Source organism: Phoxinus phoxinus, assembly GCF_949152265.1.
Source record: "Phoxinus phoxinus genome assembly, chromosome: 15".
Lineage (NCBI taxonomy): Eukaryota > Metazoa > Chordata > Actinopteri > Cypriniformes > Leuciscidae > Phoxinus > Phoxinus phoxinus.
The window spans coordinates 10,869,397-10,889,306 of record NC_136890.1 but is presented as its reverse complement, the minus strand read 5'-3'; the positions used below and the strand labels follow the sequence as shown (position 1 = coordinate 10,889,306).

At 36.8% G+C, this 19,910-nt stretch overlaps 1 protein-coding gene across 1 annotated transcript; it reads right to left on the bottom strand.

The window, feature by feature from the left end:
- Positions 1-10,199: 10,199 nt before the first annotated feature.
- LOC307011565 (uncharacterized protein) lies at positions 10,200-15,729 on the bottom strand. Its single transcript, XM_079637396.1, has 11 exons — positions 15,594-15,729; positions 15,005-15,502; positions 14,795-14,917; positions 14,556-14,678; positions 13,900-14,141; positions 13,574-13,714; positions 13,271-13,485; positions 12,866-13,133; positions 12,631-12,791; positions 10,911-11,149; positions 10,200-10,800 (listed from the first exon to the last, which is right to left on the bottom strand). The coding sequence occupies exons 1-11, from the start codon at positions 15,595-15,597 to the stop codon at positions 10,541-10,543; spliced, it is 2,274 nt and encodes a 757-aa protein (XP_079493522.1). The 5' UTR covers positions 15,598-15,729; the 3' UTR covers positions 10,200-10,540.
- Between the last annotated feature and the right edge of the window lie 4,181 nt (positions 15,730-19,910).

Here is a 19,910-nt window from a genome sequence, read left to right as displayed (position 1 = left end):
GACGTCTACATTTCTATGTAACTGTCTTTAAAAAGTTATTAACACTCTTAAAGTAAAACAAATTGATGACTAAATTGTAAGACTAGTTTATGCAACCGGCACAAGGTAAAAATATCTGCGTGCACGCGCATTTCCCCCAAGTTAAATTTTAAATAATCCCCATTTGATCCATAACAACATCAATACATTCGCTGGGCTATCCGCGTACAGGTTATAGCCTTGATTCTGTGGTTGGTTTACGAGGCACACGTGAACAAAGTTGTCCATTACAGACTCCACCTCCACCTCCACCTCCTCCCCCTCCAGGCCACTAGTCACGACCTTCAGCTTGACGGATTCAGCTGCTCATATAAGCGCCAACCCCACTGTCTGACTGTACCTCATGCTGTAGGAAAAATACTGGATACGTTGCAAACTATTTACTCCCAGAAGACCGTTTCCGCTCTTTCACTCAGCTCACATGATAAAAGTCAAACTAATAAGACAAACTGTCATGTGATTTCCTTGAAATGTCTAGTCAGTGACATCATCTTTTGAGCTCGTTGTAAACTTGTTCCTCGGTTAAACCCATCAAAATAAAATACTTTAGTGACTTGTACATTCTTAAGAAATATAATTAGATTCAAACGGCCGGATGATAATAAATAAGTAAAGTTTAATTCAAAATATATTGTTTAACATCCTAAAACACATTCTGAAAATGTATAGACTAGATGTAGAGGGCAACTAAAAGAGTCAGGAACCTAACTGACATGATCAGGTAGCCTACGCGTTTCCCAAAAGCATCGTTAGCCAAATATTGGCTTCAGGGAATGCACCGCTGTACGGTGTCCTTTAGCCTAGCCTACATTTCCGACAGTTTGAAACGTAGCAGACATAACCATCTTCTGAACTGTGAACAGGTGATTCATTCTGAATCCGTTCACTTATGGACTCCATAGTAGCTTGTTTGATCATGGACAGTCTCATAATTTAAGTACAAAAAAAAGCTATAGGCTATTAATATTAAGATATTATGATATTTTATTTGCAGGGTACTGTCAACTTCAGAAACCGTTGCAGTTATAGGCCTACGGTAGGCTAGCTAGCCTATGTCTAATAAAATAGGGTCATAAATTAAACAAATTGCGCAAGACTTACAAGTCCAATTAAGACTTTTATAACGTGAGAAGATTGAGAATGGTTCTCTTTAACATGTATGATATTTTATTACAGGTTGAACTTCATCTAAAACTGTGATGGCACGAAAGAAAACACATTTATTAGGATGCATATCACACAGCTGGAATGATGTTGGACTGCGCAGACCTCATTTACATCGAGTGATAAAACAATAGCTTTTTTTCTGACAACATATTTTAAACCAGAGCATTTAATCATAACTGACCTCATGTCAGGCCCAGTTCTAGACTGTGGTTAGTCATAGTCATATTAATATGTTCACTATAAAAATTAAAACGTTTTAATACAGCACATGCTGTGTATGATTCATTTGTAAATTTGTAAAAAACACACACACACACACACACACACTTCTCTGAGCATCTTTTAGTAGCTTATTTACTTTATCTATGAAGCTTATCTGAAGATAAGCTTTACACCAGAAGTAGAGATGAACAGGCTGCATTTATTGACAACATCAATACATTCAGTAGGTTATTTCCTTTACGATATGTGATAAGTGATATGAAAATATGATATGGCATTATAATTTATAAACTTATCATCAGTTTAAGAATGCATCCATTCACACATCCACAGTAGTTGTATTGACAGCCGTACCCTTGGCCTGAAGTAAGCTCTAAGTAAGTTCAATTCACAATGCGCTGAATCAGAAATGGTTTAAGGGGAAAAGATGTGGCCAAAAGTAACATTTTTGACATTTCATTTAAAAACAATGGCTGTTAATAGGGAGCTGGTCTTCTCTTCTGCTGTTCTAACAGCTTCTATACTGTAAAGGCTGCAATGATTTGATCCCAATCTGTCATAAGATCATCAATGGGGTCTGATTTTGGGTGATGTCACTCAAGCATCAGACAGCAACATAGTGTCGGACTCGGCCCTTGGACTGTCCGGGGCACATCTGGTACATGTGGATTCAAGGCGTATCAGATGTGGATCAGATCTGGGTCGACATGTGTGTATCAAGATGCACTACATGTATGTTCATGTGCATAACTCTGGACTCTTGGTTTTACCTGTTAGTAAAGGGCATAGACTTTGGTATACACTTTTGTTATATGTACTTTATGTGTGTGGTTTAAATGTGTCTGCCTGAGGAAATTGAGTCCGCAGGATGATTCCTATTGGTGCATTGACCAAGACTGAAAATGGCAATCGTAGAGATTAAAAAACAGTAATGTAGATCAGTGTGTCATTAACCCTTAAGAAGTTGAAGTAAAGAACTATGTGTATTGGATCCGTAAATTAGGTCTTAAAGTGACAGCAGCCTAATATTTCTGCTGCAGTCAGTGTTTTTAATGTTAATCAAACGACAAAAGAAAAGGAATATTTGTAAAAAGAAAAACAATTATTTGTAACTTTAATAAGGATTAATCTGTTAATTCATAAACCGAAGATCCATTATTTATTCTGCATTTGATTACTTTATTCAGTGTCTACCTGAAAACTATACTGTTAATTGTCTTTAATAATGTTTTAAATTTATATTAGTTAGGTTAGTTTTAGATTTAAATTTTCACAGCAGGTTATAGATTTTGGTGTCATAACTGCCTGTTTTTGCCAAAACAGTTTCATGGCCGGTAAAAAAAAATTTTATATAGCCGGTAAATTTTCTTAAGTCATCGGCCATTGGTGTGGTAAAAAGTGTGTGTGTATATATATATATATATATATATATATATATATATATATATATACTGTACATACATACTGTATATATAAATTGAATAAATGTATTTTCTGTTCAAGCATGTACACACACACACACACAGATAGATATATATGTGTGTGTGTATAGTGTGTGTACATGCTTAAACAGAAAATAAATACATTTATTCAATTTATATATACAGTATATATATATATATATGTGTGTGTGTGTGTGTGTGTGTGTGTGTGTGTGTGTGTGTGTGTGTGTGTGTGTGTGTGTGTGTGTGTGTGTGTGTGTGTGTGTGTGTGTGTGTGTGTGTGTGTGTGTGTGTGTATAGTGTGCATGCTTGAACAGAAAATACGGTAACACTTTATTTTGATGGTCCCTTTTGAACATTCTGTTAACTATAAGTAACTGTGCAACTATGTCAACTAACTCTCATTAGAGTATTAGTAGACTTTCTGCTTAATATCTGCAAACTCTTTATTGTGATGCTCCTCCAACAGACACTCTACTGACTATAAGTAACTTTGCAACTACATGTCAACTTATTCTAACCCTAACCCTACCAGTCTACTAATGCTCTACTAACACTCTAATGATAGTTAGTAGACATGAAGGGGCAATGCAATGTTATAGACAACAGAATGTGTTAAAGGGACCATCCAAATAAAGTGAAACTGAAAATACATTTATTCAATTAATTTCCACATTTCTCCTATGAAGCAATTATAAACATACAAAATAGTGGTTATCATGAGATAAATGAATGAGTAAATGATATCACAAATATAGTGACCTTTACTCAGACACTCGAAGTGAAAGTTAAATAATTCTGTGTTTTCTGAATATGTTGTTGACTGCTTTGCAAAGCTCTCAAGCTTCAAACCCACCAAAGAGCAAAACACAAATGAAACTGCCCACATTTCAAGAAAAATTCTGTTGCCAGGTATTTCCCAAAAAATTACATTACACAATTACACAAATAATCCCAGCCAATGACCAAATTACCAATAGCAAATGTGCAATAAACTGTACAGGAGGGGTCAAGATAATAGCGATGCCACTGATTGTCAATATTGTGGATTAACTTTTTTTCTTACCCTAATCTGGCAATGTATGTCCCTATCTATATCACAGACAGACTTTTCAAAATGTGGTAAATAACAGCATGAACAATACTATATAACTTAATTTTCTTTTCCAGCATCTTAAGACAATGTTCACAATTAATTTTAGCAGTTGTATTGTTTTTTTTTACTGAAGAAAAGTAAGATTAATATGTAGGCCTAACTACTTTCTGCAAAGTTCGAATGTTCATCTCCATGAGCGGACATGTTGATTTTAGGTCAGACTGACTGACAAAATGCCCACTGAAAATGTAAAAATAAAAGTCGTATGACCCACATATACTCAAAACAGACGCAACTATGAGAAATATAACAGTATTGAGTGAAAAATTATTTCTTATGCCTCCTTCACTGGACTAAAGAGTATATATCTTGTGGTGTACACACGTTGCCTGTTTAATAGCATGCTATACGGTCACTGTTAATGATTACACTAGCTCAATAATACTTTTTATGAGCGTGCAAATAATGTACCTATCCATTCTCACCACAATATTTAGGTTTCTTTTTGACAGTTAAGGTAAGGTGTGGCTCCTTAAACATCCATGCAATACTTCATTTTAGAAATAACTTGCTGTAAAATACACAATGAAGTAACATACTTACATACTTTCATCGTGGTGTGAAACAAGAGAGCAAGGGACTTTTCTTTTCTTTTCTTTTAGTTATAAGTTTTATACACACACACGCACACAATTATAGGTCTATAAAAATGTTAATATATATATTCTGCTTAAGCATGTATATACACATTGTGAATGTACATGCTTGAAAAGAAAATACATTTATAGATTTAATTCATTTCCACATTTACCCTTTTGAAACAATTATAAACGAAACAAAAGTTGTTGTCATGAGATGAATGAGTAATTGATATCATAAATATAGTAACCTTGACCCAGACACTCAAAATGAAAGTTAAAACAATACTGTGTTTTCTGAATATGTTGTTGACTTTGCAAAGATCTTGAGCTTTAAACCCACCAAAGAGCAAAACACAAATTCAAGTGTCCTTGATCCAGTACATTTTAGAAAACAGTTTGATTTAAACGCATATGGCTCATTGAAATGCATGGCCGAATGAAAAAGTGAATAATTTACACTGAATCGAGTTATACCATTTGAACATAAAATTAATACAACGTGAGACTGTGGAGAAAACAGACAAATAAATATCACTTTATAGAATGTATTTCCATATCTGTATAATAATAGTTTTCTTGGGATGGAGTGTGGAGCATTGACTTTGAGGGAAAACTACATCATAATACTAATAATAAAAGAAACCAACAAATTACACGTACATCTTAAATCCCATCCATTGACCCTTTCTTTGAGATATTTAAATATAATATTGAACACTCTTGCAGTTGTATCTTTGTATCTTTGATATCTCTAAGTGCTTTATAAGCTCTATTCTTTCATTGCCATAACCTTTACACTTTATTAAAGCATGCTCGACTGTGTCAGGAAGATCACATCTGATAAACATCTTGCCTATTTGATGATTTTCCATTCTTTAAACTTGAAAATGATGCAAAATAGTATTTGTGCTATTTTGTTCCTTGGTATATACACTGCTGATGCTGTATAGCATCAGGCTATTTAGATCCATCTAACTGAATTACTGATATTTCTTATATGAAGTTACTTATTCCAATTTGATGAAAATGCTGCAAAATAGTATTTTTGCTATTTTGTTCCTTGCTATATACAGGTCCTTTTCAAAAAATTAGCATATTGTGATAAAGTTCATTATTGTCCATAATGTAATGATAAAAATTAAACTGCACACCAACTGAAATATTTCAGGTCTTTTATTGTTTTAATACTGATGATTTTGGCATACAGCTCATGAAAACCCAAAATTCCTATCTCAAAAAATTAGCATATCATGAAAAGGTTCTCTACACAAGCTATTAACCTAATCAACTAATTAACTCTAAACACCTGCAAAAGATTCCTGAGGCTTTTAAAAACTCCCAGCCTGGTTCATTACTCAAAACCGCAATCATGGGTAAGACTGCCGACCTGACTGCTGTCCAGAAGGCCATCATTGACACCCTCAAGCAAGAGGGTAAGACACAGAAAGAAATTTCTGAACGAATAGGCTGTTCCCAGAGTGCTGTATCAAGGCACCTCAGTGGGAAGTCTGTGGGAAGGAAAAAGTGTGGCAAAAAACGCTGCACAACGAGAAGAGGTAACCGGACCCTGAGGAAGATTGTGGAGAAGGACCGATTCCAGACCTTGGGGGACCTGCGGAAGCAGTGGACTGAGTCTGGAGTAGAAACATCCAGAGCCACCGTGCACAGGCGTGTGCAGGAAATGGGCTACAGATGCCGCATTCCCCAGGTCAAGCCACTTTTGAACCAGAAACAGTGAAGAGAAGCAGCACTGGACTGTTGCTCAGTGGTCCAAAGTACTTTTTTCGGATGAAAGCAAATTTTGCATGTCATTCGGAAATCAAGGTGCCAGAGTCTGGAGGAAGACTGGGGAGAAGGAAATGCCAAAATGCCTGAAGTCCAGTGTCAAGTACCCACAGTCAGTGATGGTCTGGGGTGCCATGTCAGCTGCTGGTGTTGGTCCACTGTGTTTTATCAAGGGCAGGGTCAATGCAGCTAGCTATCAGGGGATTTTGGAGCACTTCATGCTTCCATCTGCTGAAAAGCTTTATGGAGATGATTTCATTTTTCAGCACGACCTGGCACCTGCTCACAGTGCCAAAACCACTGGTAAATGGTTTACTGACCATGGTATTACTGTGCTCAATTGGCCTGCCAACTCTCCTGACCTGAACCCCATAGAGAATCTGTGGGATATTATGAAGAGAAAGTTGAGAGACGCAAGACCCAACACTCTGGATGAGCTTAAGGCCGCTATCGAAGCATCCTGGGCCTCATAACACCTCAGCAGTGCCACAGGCTGATTGCCTCCATGCCACGCCGCATTGAAGCAGTCATTTCTGCAAATGGATTCCCGACCAAGTATTGAGTGCATAACTGAACATAATTATTTGAAGGTTGACTTTTTTTTTGTATGAAAAACCCTTTTCTTTTATTGGTCGGATGAAATATGCAAATTTTTTGAGATAGGAATTTTGGGTTTTCATTCTAAAATATATGAGAGTTTAATTTTATCATTACATTATGGACAATAATGAACTTTATCACAATATGCAAATTTTTTGAGAATGACCTATATGTATGTACATGCTTGAAGAATACATGTATTCAATGTACTTCCACATTTCTTCTTTGAAGCAATTATAAACATACAAAATGGTGGTTATCATGAGATAAATGAATGATTGAATGAGTAAATTATATCACAAATATAGTGACCTTTACTCAGACACTCGAAGTGAAAGTTAAATAATTCTGTGTTTTCTGAATATGTTGTTGACTGCTTTGCAAAGCTCTCGAGCTTCAAACCCACCAAAGAGCAAAATACAAATGAAACTGCCCTCATTCCAAGAAAAATTCTGTTGCCAGGTATTTACCCAAAAATTACATTACACAGTTACACAAAAAATCCCAGCCAATGACCAAATTACCAATAGCAAATGTGCAATAAACTGTACAGGTTTATATATTTTGGATTCACTTTTTTCTTACCCTAATCTGGCAATGTATGTCCCTATCTATATCACATACAGACTTTTCAAAATGTGGTAAATAACAGCATGGACAATACTATATAACTTCATTTTCTTTTCCAGCATCTTAAGACAATGTTCACAATTAATTTTAGCAGTTGTATTGCTTTTTTTTTTTTACTGAAGAAAAGAGGGATTTATATGTAGGCCTAACTACTAAAAGTTCTGCAAAGTTCGAATGTTCATCTCCATGAGATGTTGGTTTTAGGTCAGACTGACAAAATTAACACAGAAAATGTAAAAATGTAAAAGTCGTATGACCCCACATATACTCAAAACAGACTCAACTATGAGAAATATAACAGTATTGAGTGAAAAATTCATTCTCATGCCTCCTTCACTGGACTAAAGAGTATATTGTGGTGTACACACGTTGCCTGTTTAATAGCATGCTATACGGTCACTGTTAATGATTACACTTAGCTTAAATAATACTTTTTTATGAGCGTGCAAAGAACGTGCCCATTCTCACCAGAATATTTAGGTTTCTTTTTGACAGTTAAGGTAAGGTGTGGCTCCTTAAACATCAATGCAATACTTCATTTTAGAAATAACTTGCTGTGAAATACACAATGAAGTAACATACTTACACTTTCATACTTCGTGGTGTGAAACAAGACAGCAAGGGACTTTTCTTTTCTTTTTACACACACAAACACACACACACACACACACACACACACAATTATAGGCCTATAAAAATAAAAATATATATATTCTGTTTAAGCATAGGCCTATATATATACATTGTGAATGTACATGCTTGAAAAGAAAATACATTTATAGATTTAATTCATTTCCACATTTACCCTTTTGAAACAATTATAAACTAAACAAAGGTTGTTGTCATGAGATGCATGACTGAATGAGTAAATGATATAGTAACCTTGACTCAGACACTCAAAATGAAAGTTAAAACAATACTGTATGTTGTTGACTTTGCAAAGATCTTGAGCTTTAAAACCACCAAAGAGCAAAACCCAAATTCAAGTGCCCTTGATCCAGTACATTTTAGAAAACAGTTTGATTTAAACGCATACTGTCTATGTTCTATTCTTGCCAGGTGCCATAGTTTACTTTACTGCAACTATCTGTTTCTGCTTCTTTCTCATATAGTGTGTGATTTTATAAAATACCTTATATCCTACATCACATATTTTGATTTGGACATCTGTCACTTTATATATTATATCAGAATACTATATTAATGGTGTTGCCTACTATGAATATTAAAATACGCCGAACCATGTGTCCTCCTGTATCATAGCTACATGAATGACATTTGCAGAAAAAAACCCCGCGTGAAAATCAGTTCGGTATTCAGTGATGTATGAAATGCGCTGACAGCTCATTGCACCTGCCTTACAGATTACACTGAGTGGAGCGGGTGACCGGTCTAAGATGGCGGCCCCACCGCACCATAGGCAGTAGCGGTCGATCTATCTATATGATGTCTATGGTTGCCACCCCTATCCGCCCCTCAGCGTACTCCACAGCTGACAGCTCAAAGACCACATGGGCTTTCCTGAAGCCAAATATGATCGCAAGTTCCGTCGATATCAACACAATTCAACCTAACGTTAACTTGTAGCCATAGTGGAGGCTTGCGAGAGACAAGTGTAACTTATTATCCCTTAACCTCAGTGAAGTAGTCTTGTCAAAAGTAGCCTACCGGTAGGCCTACTTTATACAAAGTAAATAATTAAATTGTGCAAATGTGACGATACAAGTCTTTCTGCACGGTTTTACCGAGTAGTTAATTAGATACACGCAGATAGACCGAGATAGACGGCTGCATTCAAACGGTCCACGTTTACAGCGTTCCTGTTTGCAGCGCTGAGCACTGGAACCAATCAGAGAGAAGTCTGTTGAGCACTGTAGCCAATCACAGAGAAGTCTGTTGAGCATTGTAGCCAATCACAGAGAAGTCTACAGAGTGTAGCGACAAATCAGAATTCCCGTCCGCTCAAAATGTAAAAATATTTGAAGGGTACATTTTAATGTAGCTATTATTTACATCTATATTATTAATGTTAATAATTAACTTATTTGATTTATTTTTTTATTTTATAATAAATAAAATAGTTAAATAGTTCAAATTCTGTTTTAAAATGTCTTGCTATGTTATTGCAATTGGTACTCTGAATTTAACCTTGTGAATAATAAAACAATTTTTGAATAATAGTAAAAAATAAAGCAATTTTGGGTGTTGTAAGGGGCCCATCCCTTGGTTCTGTGACTGGGGCCCAACATTTGGTGCTACGCCCCTGGGTTTGGCGTCTGGCAAACTGGTTTGCACTTTGCAGAATGATTGACAGATCCAATTATCTTTAATCTGCTAACATAACTTTTAAGTATGCAGTGAATTAAAATAAAGCCATAAAAGATTCAAATAAATATTAAAGAGGAAAATGTTTTGAGGTTTTACTCTACTTGAAATATTTTTATAGACCTAATAGTTCCTAATCGCCATTGTATGAAAACACAGTTGATTCGCTGAATTGCTGTTGTTTATCCCTCCTCCCCACCAAACCAAAGAAATAAACTCTCAATTTGTTTCTTTTTTTAAAAACAGTTTTTAGAGGCGTGACTGACATTTGAGTTGCACTTTATTTTTAAAGTACATGTACTTACAGTGTATACTTAGCCTAAGTGAATACATATATAATACATATATACATAAATATATAATAAAAATATACAAGGTACAACAGGGGTTAAGGTTAGGTTTAGGCGTAGGTTCATGGTTAGTACCTTACCCAGTTATTGTAATTACACATGGGGAACAGGGCTGTAAAATGAATGTAAACATGTAAAAAATATACAGCATGTACAAATAGATACGCGCTTTCTTTTCAAGTAATATGAATTATTAGCTTGTAGTAATTATATTTTGGATGTGAATGTTTCCATTATATACGTTTATGTCCTTCCAAATTCAGCTGAGTCCCGGATTGCTCTCAGAAGCATTCTGTAAAGTTCCACTTCATCTTTTACCACCCTGGGCAGGAACAATCCCATCATGCACGTGTTGGCATATGGCAGACGGCATCCACGCTCCTCTGGCGGGTAGAAGTGAATGCTGGGCTTCTGGGAGAACCCAAGCGGTGGGACTTCATCCGCCCCAGTTACGAAGGCCAAAATCTCCTCAAAATGCAACTTATTTTGTGGAGCTTTTTTATCTGTTGAGGGAAAAATGACAAGCTCAAGTCTTAACAAATTGCCAATTACAAGCACAAGTATGCAATTGCACCGTTTATTTCACAGTTCACTTGCTGACTAGGAAACTCACCCTCAATCATCTGAAGCACCAGTTCCCAGTAATGTAAAGTCTCCTCTTCAGCCGCCCTCTTCTTGGTCCCTGCGTTACTCCAGTGGATTTGGAACAGGGCTGTGAATGTGCTTCTGGAAAGGGGCTCATGCATGTTGGTAAAGATGGGCAGAAACTCAATCCAGTGAGATCTTACCATATCCCAGAACTGTCCATAAGCATTCAGTCCCTTTGTGAACTGGTGAATCATATTTGATGTTCTGTGAAAATTAGCAGAGACTTTTTAAATGACTATTCTTATAATTAAGCAATATCACACCACAAATATTACTACTGTAAGTAGATAATTATATGTATAAATACTGAACAGAGCTCTTGAAACGACTAGTCAAATTACAGGACCGGAACTAACTGTCGTATAAGTTCTATGAATCGCCTACGAACGGAGCTTTCACACTGAACGTGAAACAATTGATTGCCTTCAGCTAATTCACGCCTGAACGATAGGTGGCGCTGACTAGGGCTGCACGATATGAGGAAAAGCTGCGATGTGCGATAACATTGTTTAATATTGCGATGACGATATGACTTGCGATAAATGTGATTGTTAACTATACTGTTCCCATGTCTTAGTGCTTTAATAGGTTCTTTGCGTGATAGGTCAAACGTTTATTACCTGCCTGGTTCAAAATACACGATTTTAGCGCGATTTTGGCACGATCCGTTTGACGTATGGGTGTCGTGGAGATTCGTAATAACGACAACGGGCGTCGGGACGCAAGATTCGATCGTAACATCTCGTATAGTGTGTCATAGTGGCCGACAACCTACGTCGCGGCTGCAATGCTTTACGACAGAAAGACTATAGCATGTTTAATTCTTTAACGGTCCTCCACGACGGGTTGAATATGTGAGCGAGGCGAGACTTGAGTGAGTGCAACAGTGAGTGTGTGTGTGCGCCAGTGAGTGTGTGCGTGCGTGCGTGAGCGAGTGAGTGAGCGAGCGAGGGACAGTGTGTGTGTCTGTGCGTGCGAGTGAATGTTTGCGAGTGAATGTGTGTGTGTGACGGCACGCGATGACTGGTCGGAAAGCAACGTGTAGTCTGACATGTTTCTTGTCCACGACAAGATTTTAGGAGTCAAAAACGTGTAAGTTAGTGCTAATCTGAACCAGGCATTATTCATCGTGTCAGGCTGTCTGTTGCGATGTGTTCATCGCGGGAGTTCATATCGCGATGACGATGAAAATTCGATGTATCGTTCAGCCCTAGCGCTGACTGAGAATTTTGTATGCGTTTTCAAGCTCTTCAGATCGCATAATTCAGTGGGAAATGAATACAAATGATAATCTGTATAAAGTAAGAATAAATCTGTTCTCAGACACCAATGATACAAGAACTCAACATCCATTCTATTCTCTTCTGGAATACTTTTCTTCAGTGTTGACGCAGGTTTTCAAAACAGCGGCACCACTGTGGCTCAGGTAAGCGCAAATCTAATTGGACGGCTCGTTTCATTGTTGACACACTGGTCATAAAAAAATCTTGCTTTGTCATGTTGCGATTGATCGCGCCCGGTATGAATAGTTCCATAGGGATCTATTGTTTCTATCCAAGAGTGTCCTCGCGACGTACATTCGCGTCACTTAATCTCACTCAGTGTAAAAAGCCCTTTAATTTGATAAAAGCAAGAGTAAGTAACGTTTATTATATGAGTGATCACATTTTAATATAGATACATACCTAAGATATATGCAATGTCGAACTGCATAGGAGTAAATCTTTGGTACATCTCGGATGGAAATTTCAGGTCTGTATATTCCAGGGAATCCACAGTCACAGATCCAGTCGCCATGCTCTCTCTGAAGCCTAGAGAGGTCTTTCGTCGTTTTACATGACAAAATCTGAACGCAAGATAAAATGGTTAGAGATCATGTAGCTAAAGAAGGAACAGATTGATGGAGAAAGGGATATAAACCTTTTTCAGTTTGTCCTGAATGTCAGCATCTGGTATCAGGTGCCAGTCGAAGTCTACCAGTTGACATTCTTGGGTGCACATCAGCTGGTACAGGCAAGGGTCAAAAGCTTTGAGTCCTGGTCCGCCATGAGCCACAGACCACGCAATCAGCTTCCCTGCCAACTCATACTTGCGTTCCTCCAAGGCCATCTGGTCATAGGTGAAGAACAAGTGTCCAGACGGTCCCTCAAAGATCCCCAGTGAGCTTTGCATTTCCATCATCAGGATTCTGAGGCAAAGATGAGGTAAAGATGAAACGAGATGCCATTCATGTCAAAGCTGTAACCTCACTAGTGCAAGTTTCATGTTTAAGAATGAGTTTTCTACTCTTTAATGAATCCGAATTTTTCATCGTAAGTGACATACCTAAAAAACTCTCTCCGTGGACCTCCACAGTCGAGTGCTTGCTCACCAACAAATGTCACGAGGGGTGTTTTATTCCAAGTGAAATCGCAATTGGAAAGCATATCTTTAGCACTCTGCAGCAACTTCTTGCGAGAAACCAATACTGAAACTTGCCCACTGGCACTGAGATGCATAAGCTGAAACTCTCTGAGCAAAGAGCCAACGTCCATGTCCTCCTGTTGAAGAGATGTGAACACTGCCTCATGCTGCCTTTCCGCAATGTCAATGTCTGTAAGGTGTGTGTCTCAAAATAAAGATAATTACCATTGAAGAGTTTCGGCTTGAATCTGAAAGAAAACTGTTGGTTGAAGTCAGCCGGTTCCTCTGTTGTGCAGGATCAGGAGGAGAGCGTGGTGGTGAGAAAGCATTTGTGTTCATGACTGACGATAGTGTGTGCGCAGTCATCTGTGGAAAATGTAGTAGCCTAGTTTAATTGTATAGTATTGTCAAGTAATTGTTAACTAGCAGGTTGAGGTGCAAAAAAAAAAAGTGCCTGTGCTTAAACATTGACCTTAGTACTGTGGCACTTATTACAGTATTTCAGAACTGATTAAATAAATAAATAAATAAATAACAATTTCCTACTATACCTCATTTAAAACAATGTCCGTCTCAGGAATTATGTAAAGTTCGCTATCACCAAGCTCCTTTTTTATTTTCTTCAGAGTGTCTGCATGTAATAGGCTAAGTCTTCCACGTTTATCAGCCTTTGCAAAATGGAAACCAGTCAGATTGACCAATGGATAACTGGAGCAAATGAAGCGATTCAGCTCTCTCCAAGTCCAGTTTAGATCTAATCCTCTTGACTCCTGACTCCTTTGGACAGGGATGCCTAGAAAGCATCACATAAGACATATGGTAAGATTCTTAATGTTTCAAACTGGGGTTATTTGTAAATGTTATGCGCACTATGAGAACTGTCGATGTTCGATGTGTCGACAGTTCACGTAAAGTTCCATCATCATTTACTCACCCTTGTGCTGTTCCAAACCTGTATGAGTTTCATTCTTCTGTTGAACACAAAAGAAAATATTTTAAAGGATGTTGGTAACCAGACAGTTGACAGCAGCCATAGAAGTCAATGCCTGTTTGGTTACCAACATTCTTCAAAATATATTTTTGTGAGTTCAACAGAAGAAAGAAGCTCATACAGGTTTGGAACAACTTGAGGGTGAGTAAGTACTGACAAAATGTTTTATTTCTGGGTGAACTATCCCTATAAGCTGAAAGTAGACAGATAATGTACCTAAACCAGCTCTTGTGAGATTTAAACGTTCTTTGGTGCTTGGGAATGTCGTCTGTTTGGCGTACTGTACAAGGAAGAGACTTGGTTTCCAGTATGATGCTGTTTTCTGGACCGTTCTGGTGTCTAAGCAGAATACAAAAAAAAGTCAATGGAATCAGAACACTGGGTTCTAAAACTAAAAAAATATGCTTGATGGATGGTTCATTATTAATGTTGGCGTCTTAAGAAAATCTTTTCACCTGTTTTATGGCTATAAATGTGCTCTTCCTCTGACATTTGTCTCTCAAACTTTCTCGTCAACCAGTCGATCCCACCGTCAACGGGACAAACCGGACATGATGTTCGACTCCCCCTCCTTGAGCCTACAGCACATTTTTACAAAATATTTTATAATCAATTCTGACTGAACATGCAAAGAAACGTGTTTTTTTTTCTCATCCTGTACTTACCCAGAAGGCGAACGGCACTTGTGCTCCCGTACAAATCAATGAAAACCCACAGTGGATTGTTCAGGTTCAGTCCTTTTGTTTTGAGGTAATATTTCTCCCCACCTTTATCTTGGATAATAACCATGCTTGCATAGTTAATCCAAAACTGAAGCTCTACACCTCTCCTACACAAGTCCTCTGGCACCGGCACAACGCAGTATCCCTGTGCGTCCCTGAGGTCTGGTATAGAAGCAGGCGGTATATTGTTTCTTTGTGGGCAGATGTTGGTGAAACCCACACGGAGAGCTCCATCCCACGATGAAGTGCAGTCCTCAATACATATACACAGCTTTTCGTCCACCTTTACAGTGCGGCTAAGAAACGCCAAACCATTCAAAAAGGTTGAGGCGTCTCTGGATGCGAGTTTCCCTCCTTGGCTGAGGGACACATATTGACCTGTCTGGTCCACATTGAAAGTCATCGGACCCAGACATCGACTGCCACACATGCGATCGTGCCCTAAAAGAACACAAATGAATCTTACAGTCAGACTGACAAACCGATGAACATACTGTAGAACCACTCATGTATTTTGACCAGTTATACTCACTCATTGTTGGTTTGTCTTTGCCTCATGAAAAGGTCCTGATGTTCAAGACGGTAAACTATACCAAAAAACTATGTGTGACTGCTTTTACAGTTCAAGTCGTTGTGAGTACCACAGAACATGAAGCCTGTTTTACTAGTTATACTGGCTGAATGAAGAAAAGAGAAGAAGGGGACGGGCTTATATGCAGGTGAAGCCCAGTGAGGAAAATTACTGGCTTACTGTTTGTAATTTGGTTTTGTTATTACACTGTAATTATATTACAATATATATTTTTTTGAATCGGATGTTAGGCAACTCCCGATTCAAATAATGTATGTAATTTTGTCAGTTTCATTTCCTTAGAAATGTTTGAGAAATTAGGTGGAGTTGAAAGGTGTTGGGATGGGGTGTTGGGAAAGGTGTTAGGTGGAGTTGAAAGGTGTGGAAACTCAACATAAAAACATGTTGAGATCCCAATTTACTCCTAAATATATACAGTATATATTATATTATTATATATATATAATTGGGATCTCAACATGTTTTATATATAATATAATTTAAACACTGGCACAGATGATAACTTATTATTTCTCATCAGTTTAACTCAGCTATAAGCTAACAATAAGCAATATGTTTGTAACAGTATTTATTAATCTTTGTTAACATTAGTTTAAAAAATAAAACTTTTCATTGTTAATTCATATTAGCTCAGGTCAATTAAATAATATTAATGTAATATCTACCTGATGATGTATTAGTAACTGTTGAAATGAACACTAACTAAGATTAATAAATGCTTTACCAGAATTGTTCATTGTTAGTTCATGTTAACTAATGTTAAGTAATATTAACAAATGGAACCTTATTGTAAAGTGTCACAGTTTAAACGTTCACATATAATCACAAATATTTCGGATGAGTTCATCCAGAGAACAACAATCTTGACCTGGGAGTTTATTTTTATTTTGAATGCTTATAATCCAAGCTACAATAGAACGTTTAAGTTGTCACTTGGCTCGTTGAAATACTGGGGGAACAAGACGTGGCGAATAGTTTCATGACAGGTTTTTTAAGAAAATAAACACCCAACACACTGTATTATTCTTAATGATGTTTAGGGTTTCAAGCTAGAAATATGAATCTGACGCTGAGATTAATGCAGGGATTTCACATCATTTGAAATCGCCAAAAGGGGCTGCATATCACTTTAATAGAATTCCAACGCAAAATATGTTTATTTATGACTCACCTAATTATATGAATGTATCATACAGTAAATAGTTCAGGTGTGTTTGAATATTCATGAAAAGCCATGCTGTAAAACCTGAGTTTCCCTTAAACAGCAGGACTTTTCTCTGAAAGCACAACATGGAAAATCCAGGGGTTGGGACCATCCCACTTTCCATTTCTTCATAAACAGGTGTGTGGCAAGAGATACTGTCATAACGAAAGCAAAAGTATGACTCCTGTCCACACGTGAGCTCTAAAAAATATATCTTTGTGTTTTGGCATGTGTTTGGTTTTTAATCTTTAGACATAAACATTCATGAACCAAGCACTAGACACAATCATAGAAATCGCAATCGACAATAGAAACAATAAAAACTCAAATCAAATAATAAATAAAATGTGAAATGTGAAACTAAACCATTTACTTTCTCCAGCGTAAGTTCTGAATGTTTTCGTTTTAATCGCATCATCTCTTTCTTTCATCATCTCATTTTTTATCTTTCGTCGTTCTGTGAAGTAAAGCAGTGATCTGTAAAAACACGCGGAAACTTAACAAGTAAATAATGATGAAACCTGATCATGTCTGACATGAGGGTTGGAGATCTGTAAACACAGCAAATGACTTCATCTGTCTATTTATAATAAATAAATAATTGCTGTGGACTATTTTTCAGATTAGCACAATCTACACTTTTTGTATTTGACCCCTCAATATACATGGATACACAGACAACCTAAACATTTGTTAAAATATATACACAATTACATGTGCAGTGAGCGTCTGACCTTCCATTTCTAGCTTGACGGATGAACCGGGTGTCACGTTTATCAGTCACAATCTTTAACATCTTTTTTTTTTTTTTGCAGTATTGCTTGCGCAATATGCAGTAGTTGAAAAATTCCTTCACATCCACAATTTTCCAATGAATCAGTTGTCAAAAAGTCTATAATTATCAGCTCTATTTAACATATTTATTTCAATCCATTCTGGAGAATAATGGAAACGTTCACACACTGTGCAAGTCCAGATTTTACAGGGATGTCATTTCCAATTATGAAGAACTTGCAAGAGCTTTCTGCAAACATTTGGTATGTGTGTTGAAGCAAAACAACAAAACAAATCCAGAACTTTCCGAAACTATAAATACCCTTAGAGAGCCTAGAGATGAACAGATGAAGAAGCCCTGACCAGTTGAAACAAGATATGGAAAATTCCATGTAATTTGTACGAAAACATCCCCTTTCTCTTAAGTTACAACATATAATGGTAACACTTTACAATAAGGTCTCAGTTAACATTATTAATGTTGTTCATGTTAGTTCTCAGTGCATTAACTAATATTTTCTATTAAATCTCTTTGTACTAAATGTCTTAATTCAAAGCCAAGTTCAAGTTGAGACAAGTTCATCAGAGTAATTCTCCCGCTGATCACAGATTGCCAGTTGTTTTTAAAGCATTGACAATCCTGTGTGAGTCAGCTTTATATATTGTATTTTCCAGAAATGAAACAGTACAGTACAGTATTACAGTACATGTGCACTTATGAGGACACATTAGTTTATAAATGTACTGATTGGTTGATTAACTGCTTGTTGCTCTTGTCTCCATGCACTGACAGGGATTGTCAAAGGTCTCATATGGAGATTGTTGATGTCTGACATCATGACTGTCATCTATCGCCCTCTACAGGGGAAATCAGGTTATAGCCCAAACTATAAAATACAGACAGGGAATGTATCATTATAAAACCTAAAAGTCAGTGGAAGAGGTTTTTAAATAAATGTCAGGGAATCCCTGCATAATATATATATATATATACATGGTGACCAGACTGTGCATAAAGCATTGATGTTTTTTTTTTTTCTTAGGGGTTTATTTAGCCTAAATTAAAACTAACATATTTTACCTTTCTTATTTTCTCTCTTTCTTTCCTCCTCCCTCCTTCCTTATTTCCTTTCTTTCTTTCTTTCTTTCTTTATCGTTATTTACTTTTGTCCTCATGTCCTTCCTCGTTCTCTCCTTATTTCCATTCTTTCTTCCTCCCTTAATTCCTTACTTCCCTTCCTTGTTTATATTCTTTATTTCTTCCTTCCTCCCTTATTTTCTTTCTTTCTTTCTTCTTCCTACTTATTTCCATTTTTTCTTCCTTCCTTATTGCCTTTCTTTCTTTCTCCTTCCCTCCTTATGTCCTTTCTTTCTTTGTTTGTTTGTTTCTTCCTTCCTTATTGCCTTTCTTTCTTTCTCCTTCCCTCCTTATGTCCTTTCTTTGTTTGTTTGTTTGTTTCTTCCTTCCTTATTGCCTTTCTTTCTTTCTCCTTCCCTCCTTATGTCCTTTCTTTGTTTGTTTGTTTGTTTGTTTCTTTCTTCCTTCCTTCCTTCCTTCCTTCCTTCCTTCCTTCCTTCCTTCCTTCCTTCCTTCCTTCCTTCCTTCCTTCCTTCCTTCCTTCCTTCCTTCCTTCCTTCTTATTTCCATTCCTGCTTTCTTCCTTCCTTCTTTTCTTTCTTTTATTATTTTATTTTTTCTTATTATTATTGTTATTATCTTTATTTATTTTTTTCTAACACACACACACACACACACACACACACACACACACACACACACACACCTTTTTATACCTAAAAAACAACCGCTGACCCTGCACCACTTGTGAGTGCTTGTGTGAAGAAATTTAAGAATTTATGCATGAACCTACACAATCAATATCTCAGTACAAACTGTAATTGTAAAACCCTTCTTGTGCTGGACAGAATATCAAACAGACTAAGACCAGAAAGTCAAGGACAATTCCTAGTTAAAGGTCAGACTGACAATTTAACTTTTGCTCTCAGAAAATGGGTGTACGTTGCTCTAGATTCTTTACACTTATTTCATTAAATAACATCATTTTGTTATTTGTCATTATATTTGTGTGCGCTTGTTACACTTAAGTGTAGAAACAATTGCCTACAAACCACCTTTACATCTTTGAATAAACACATTAAACATTTGACTTTTTCCATTTTTCCATTTGTTGACCATGAATCAAAAGTCCTTTGATACTTTTGATTAAAATTGTAAATTGCTCTACAATCCCAGAAATACAATTTAGATGCAAATGCAT

Excerpts from the sequence above, each read along its gene's own strand:
- LOC307011565 (XM_079637396.1), bottom strand. Across the intron at positions 14,918-15,004 it reads AAGTGCCGTTCGCCTTCTGG|GCTCAAGGAGGGGGAGTCGA; the intron begins GTAAGTACAGGA and ends AATGTGCTGTAG. Across the intron at positions 13,486-13,573 it reads CAAGCCGAAACTCTTCAATG|GAGGACATGGACGTTGGCTC; the intron begins GTAATTATCTTT and ends TCTCTTCAACAG.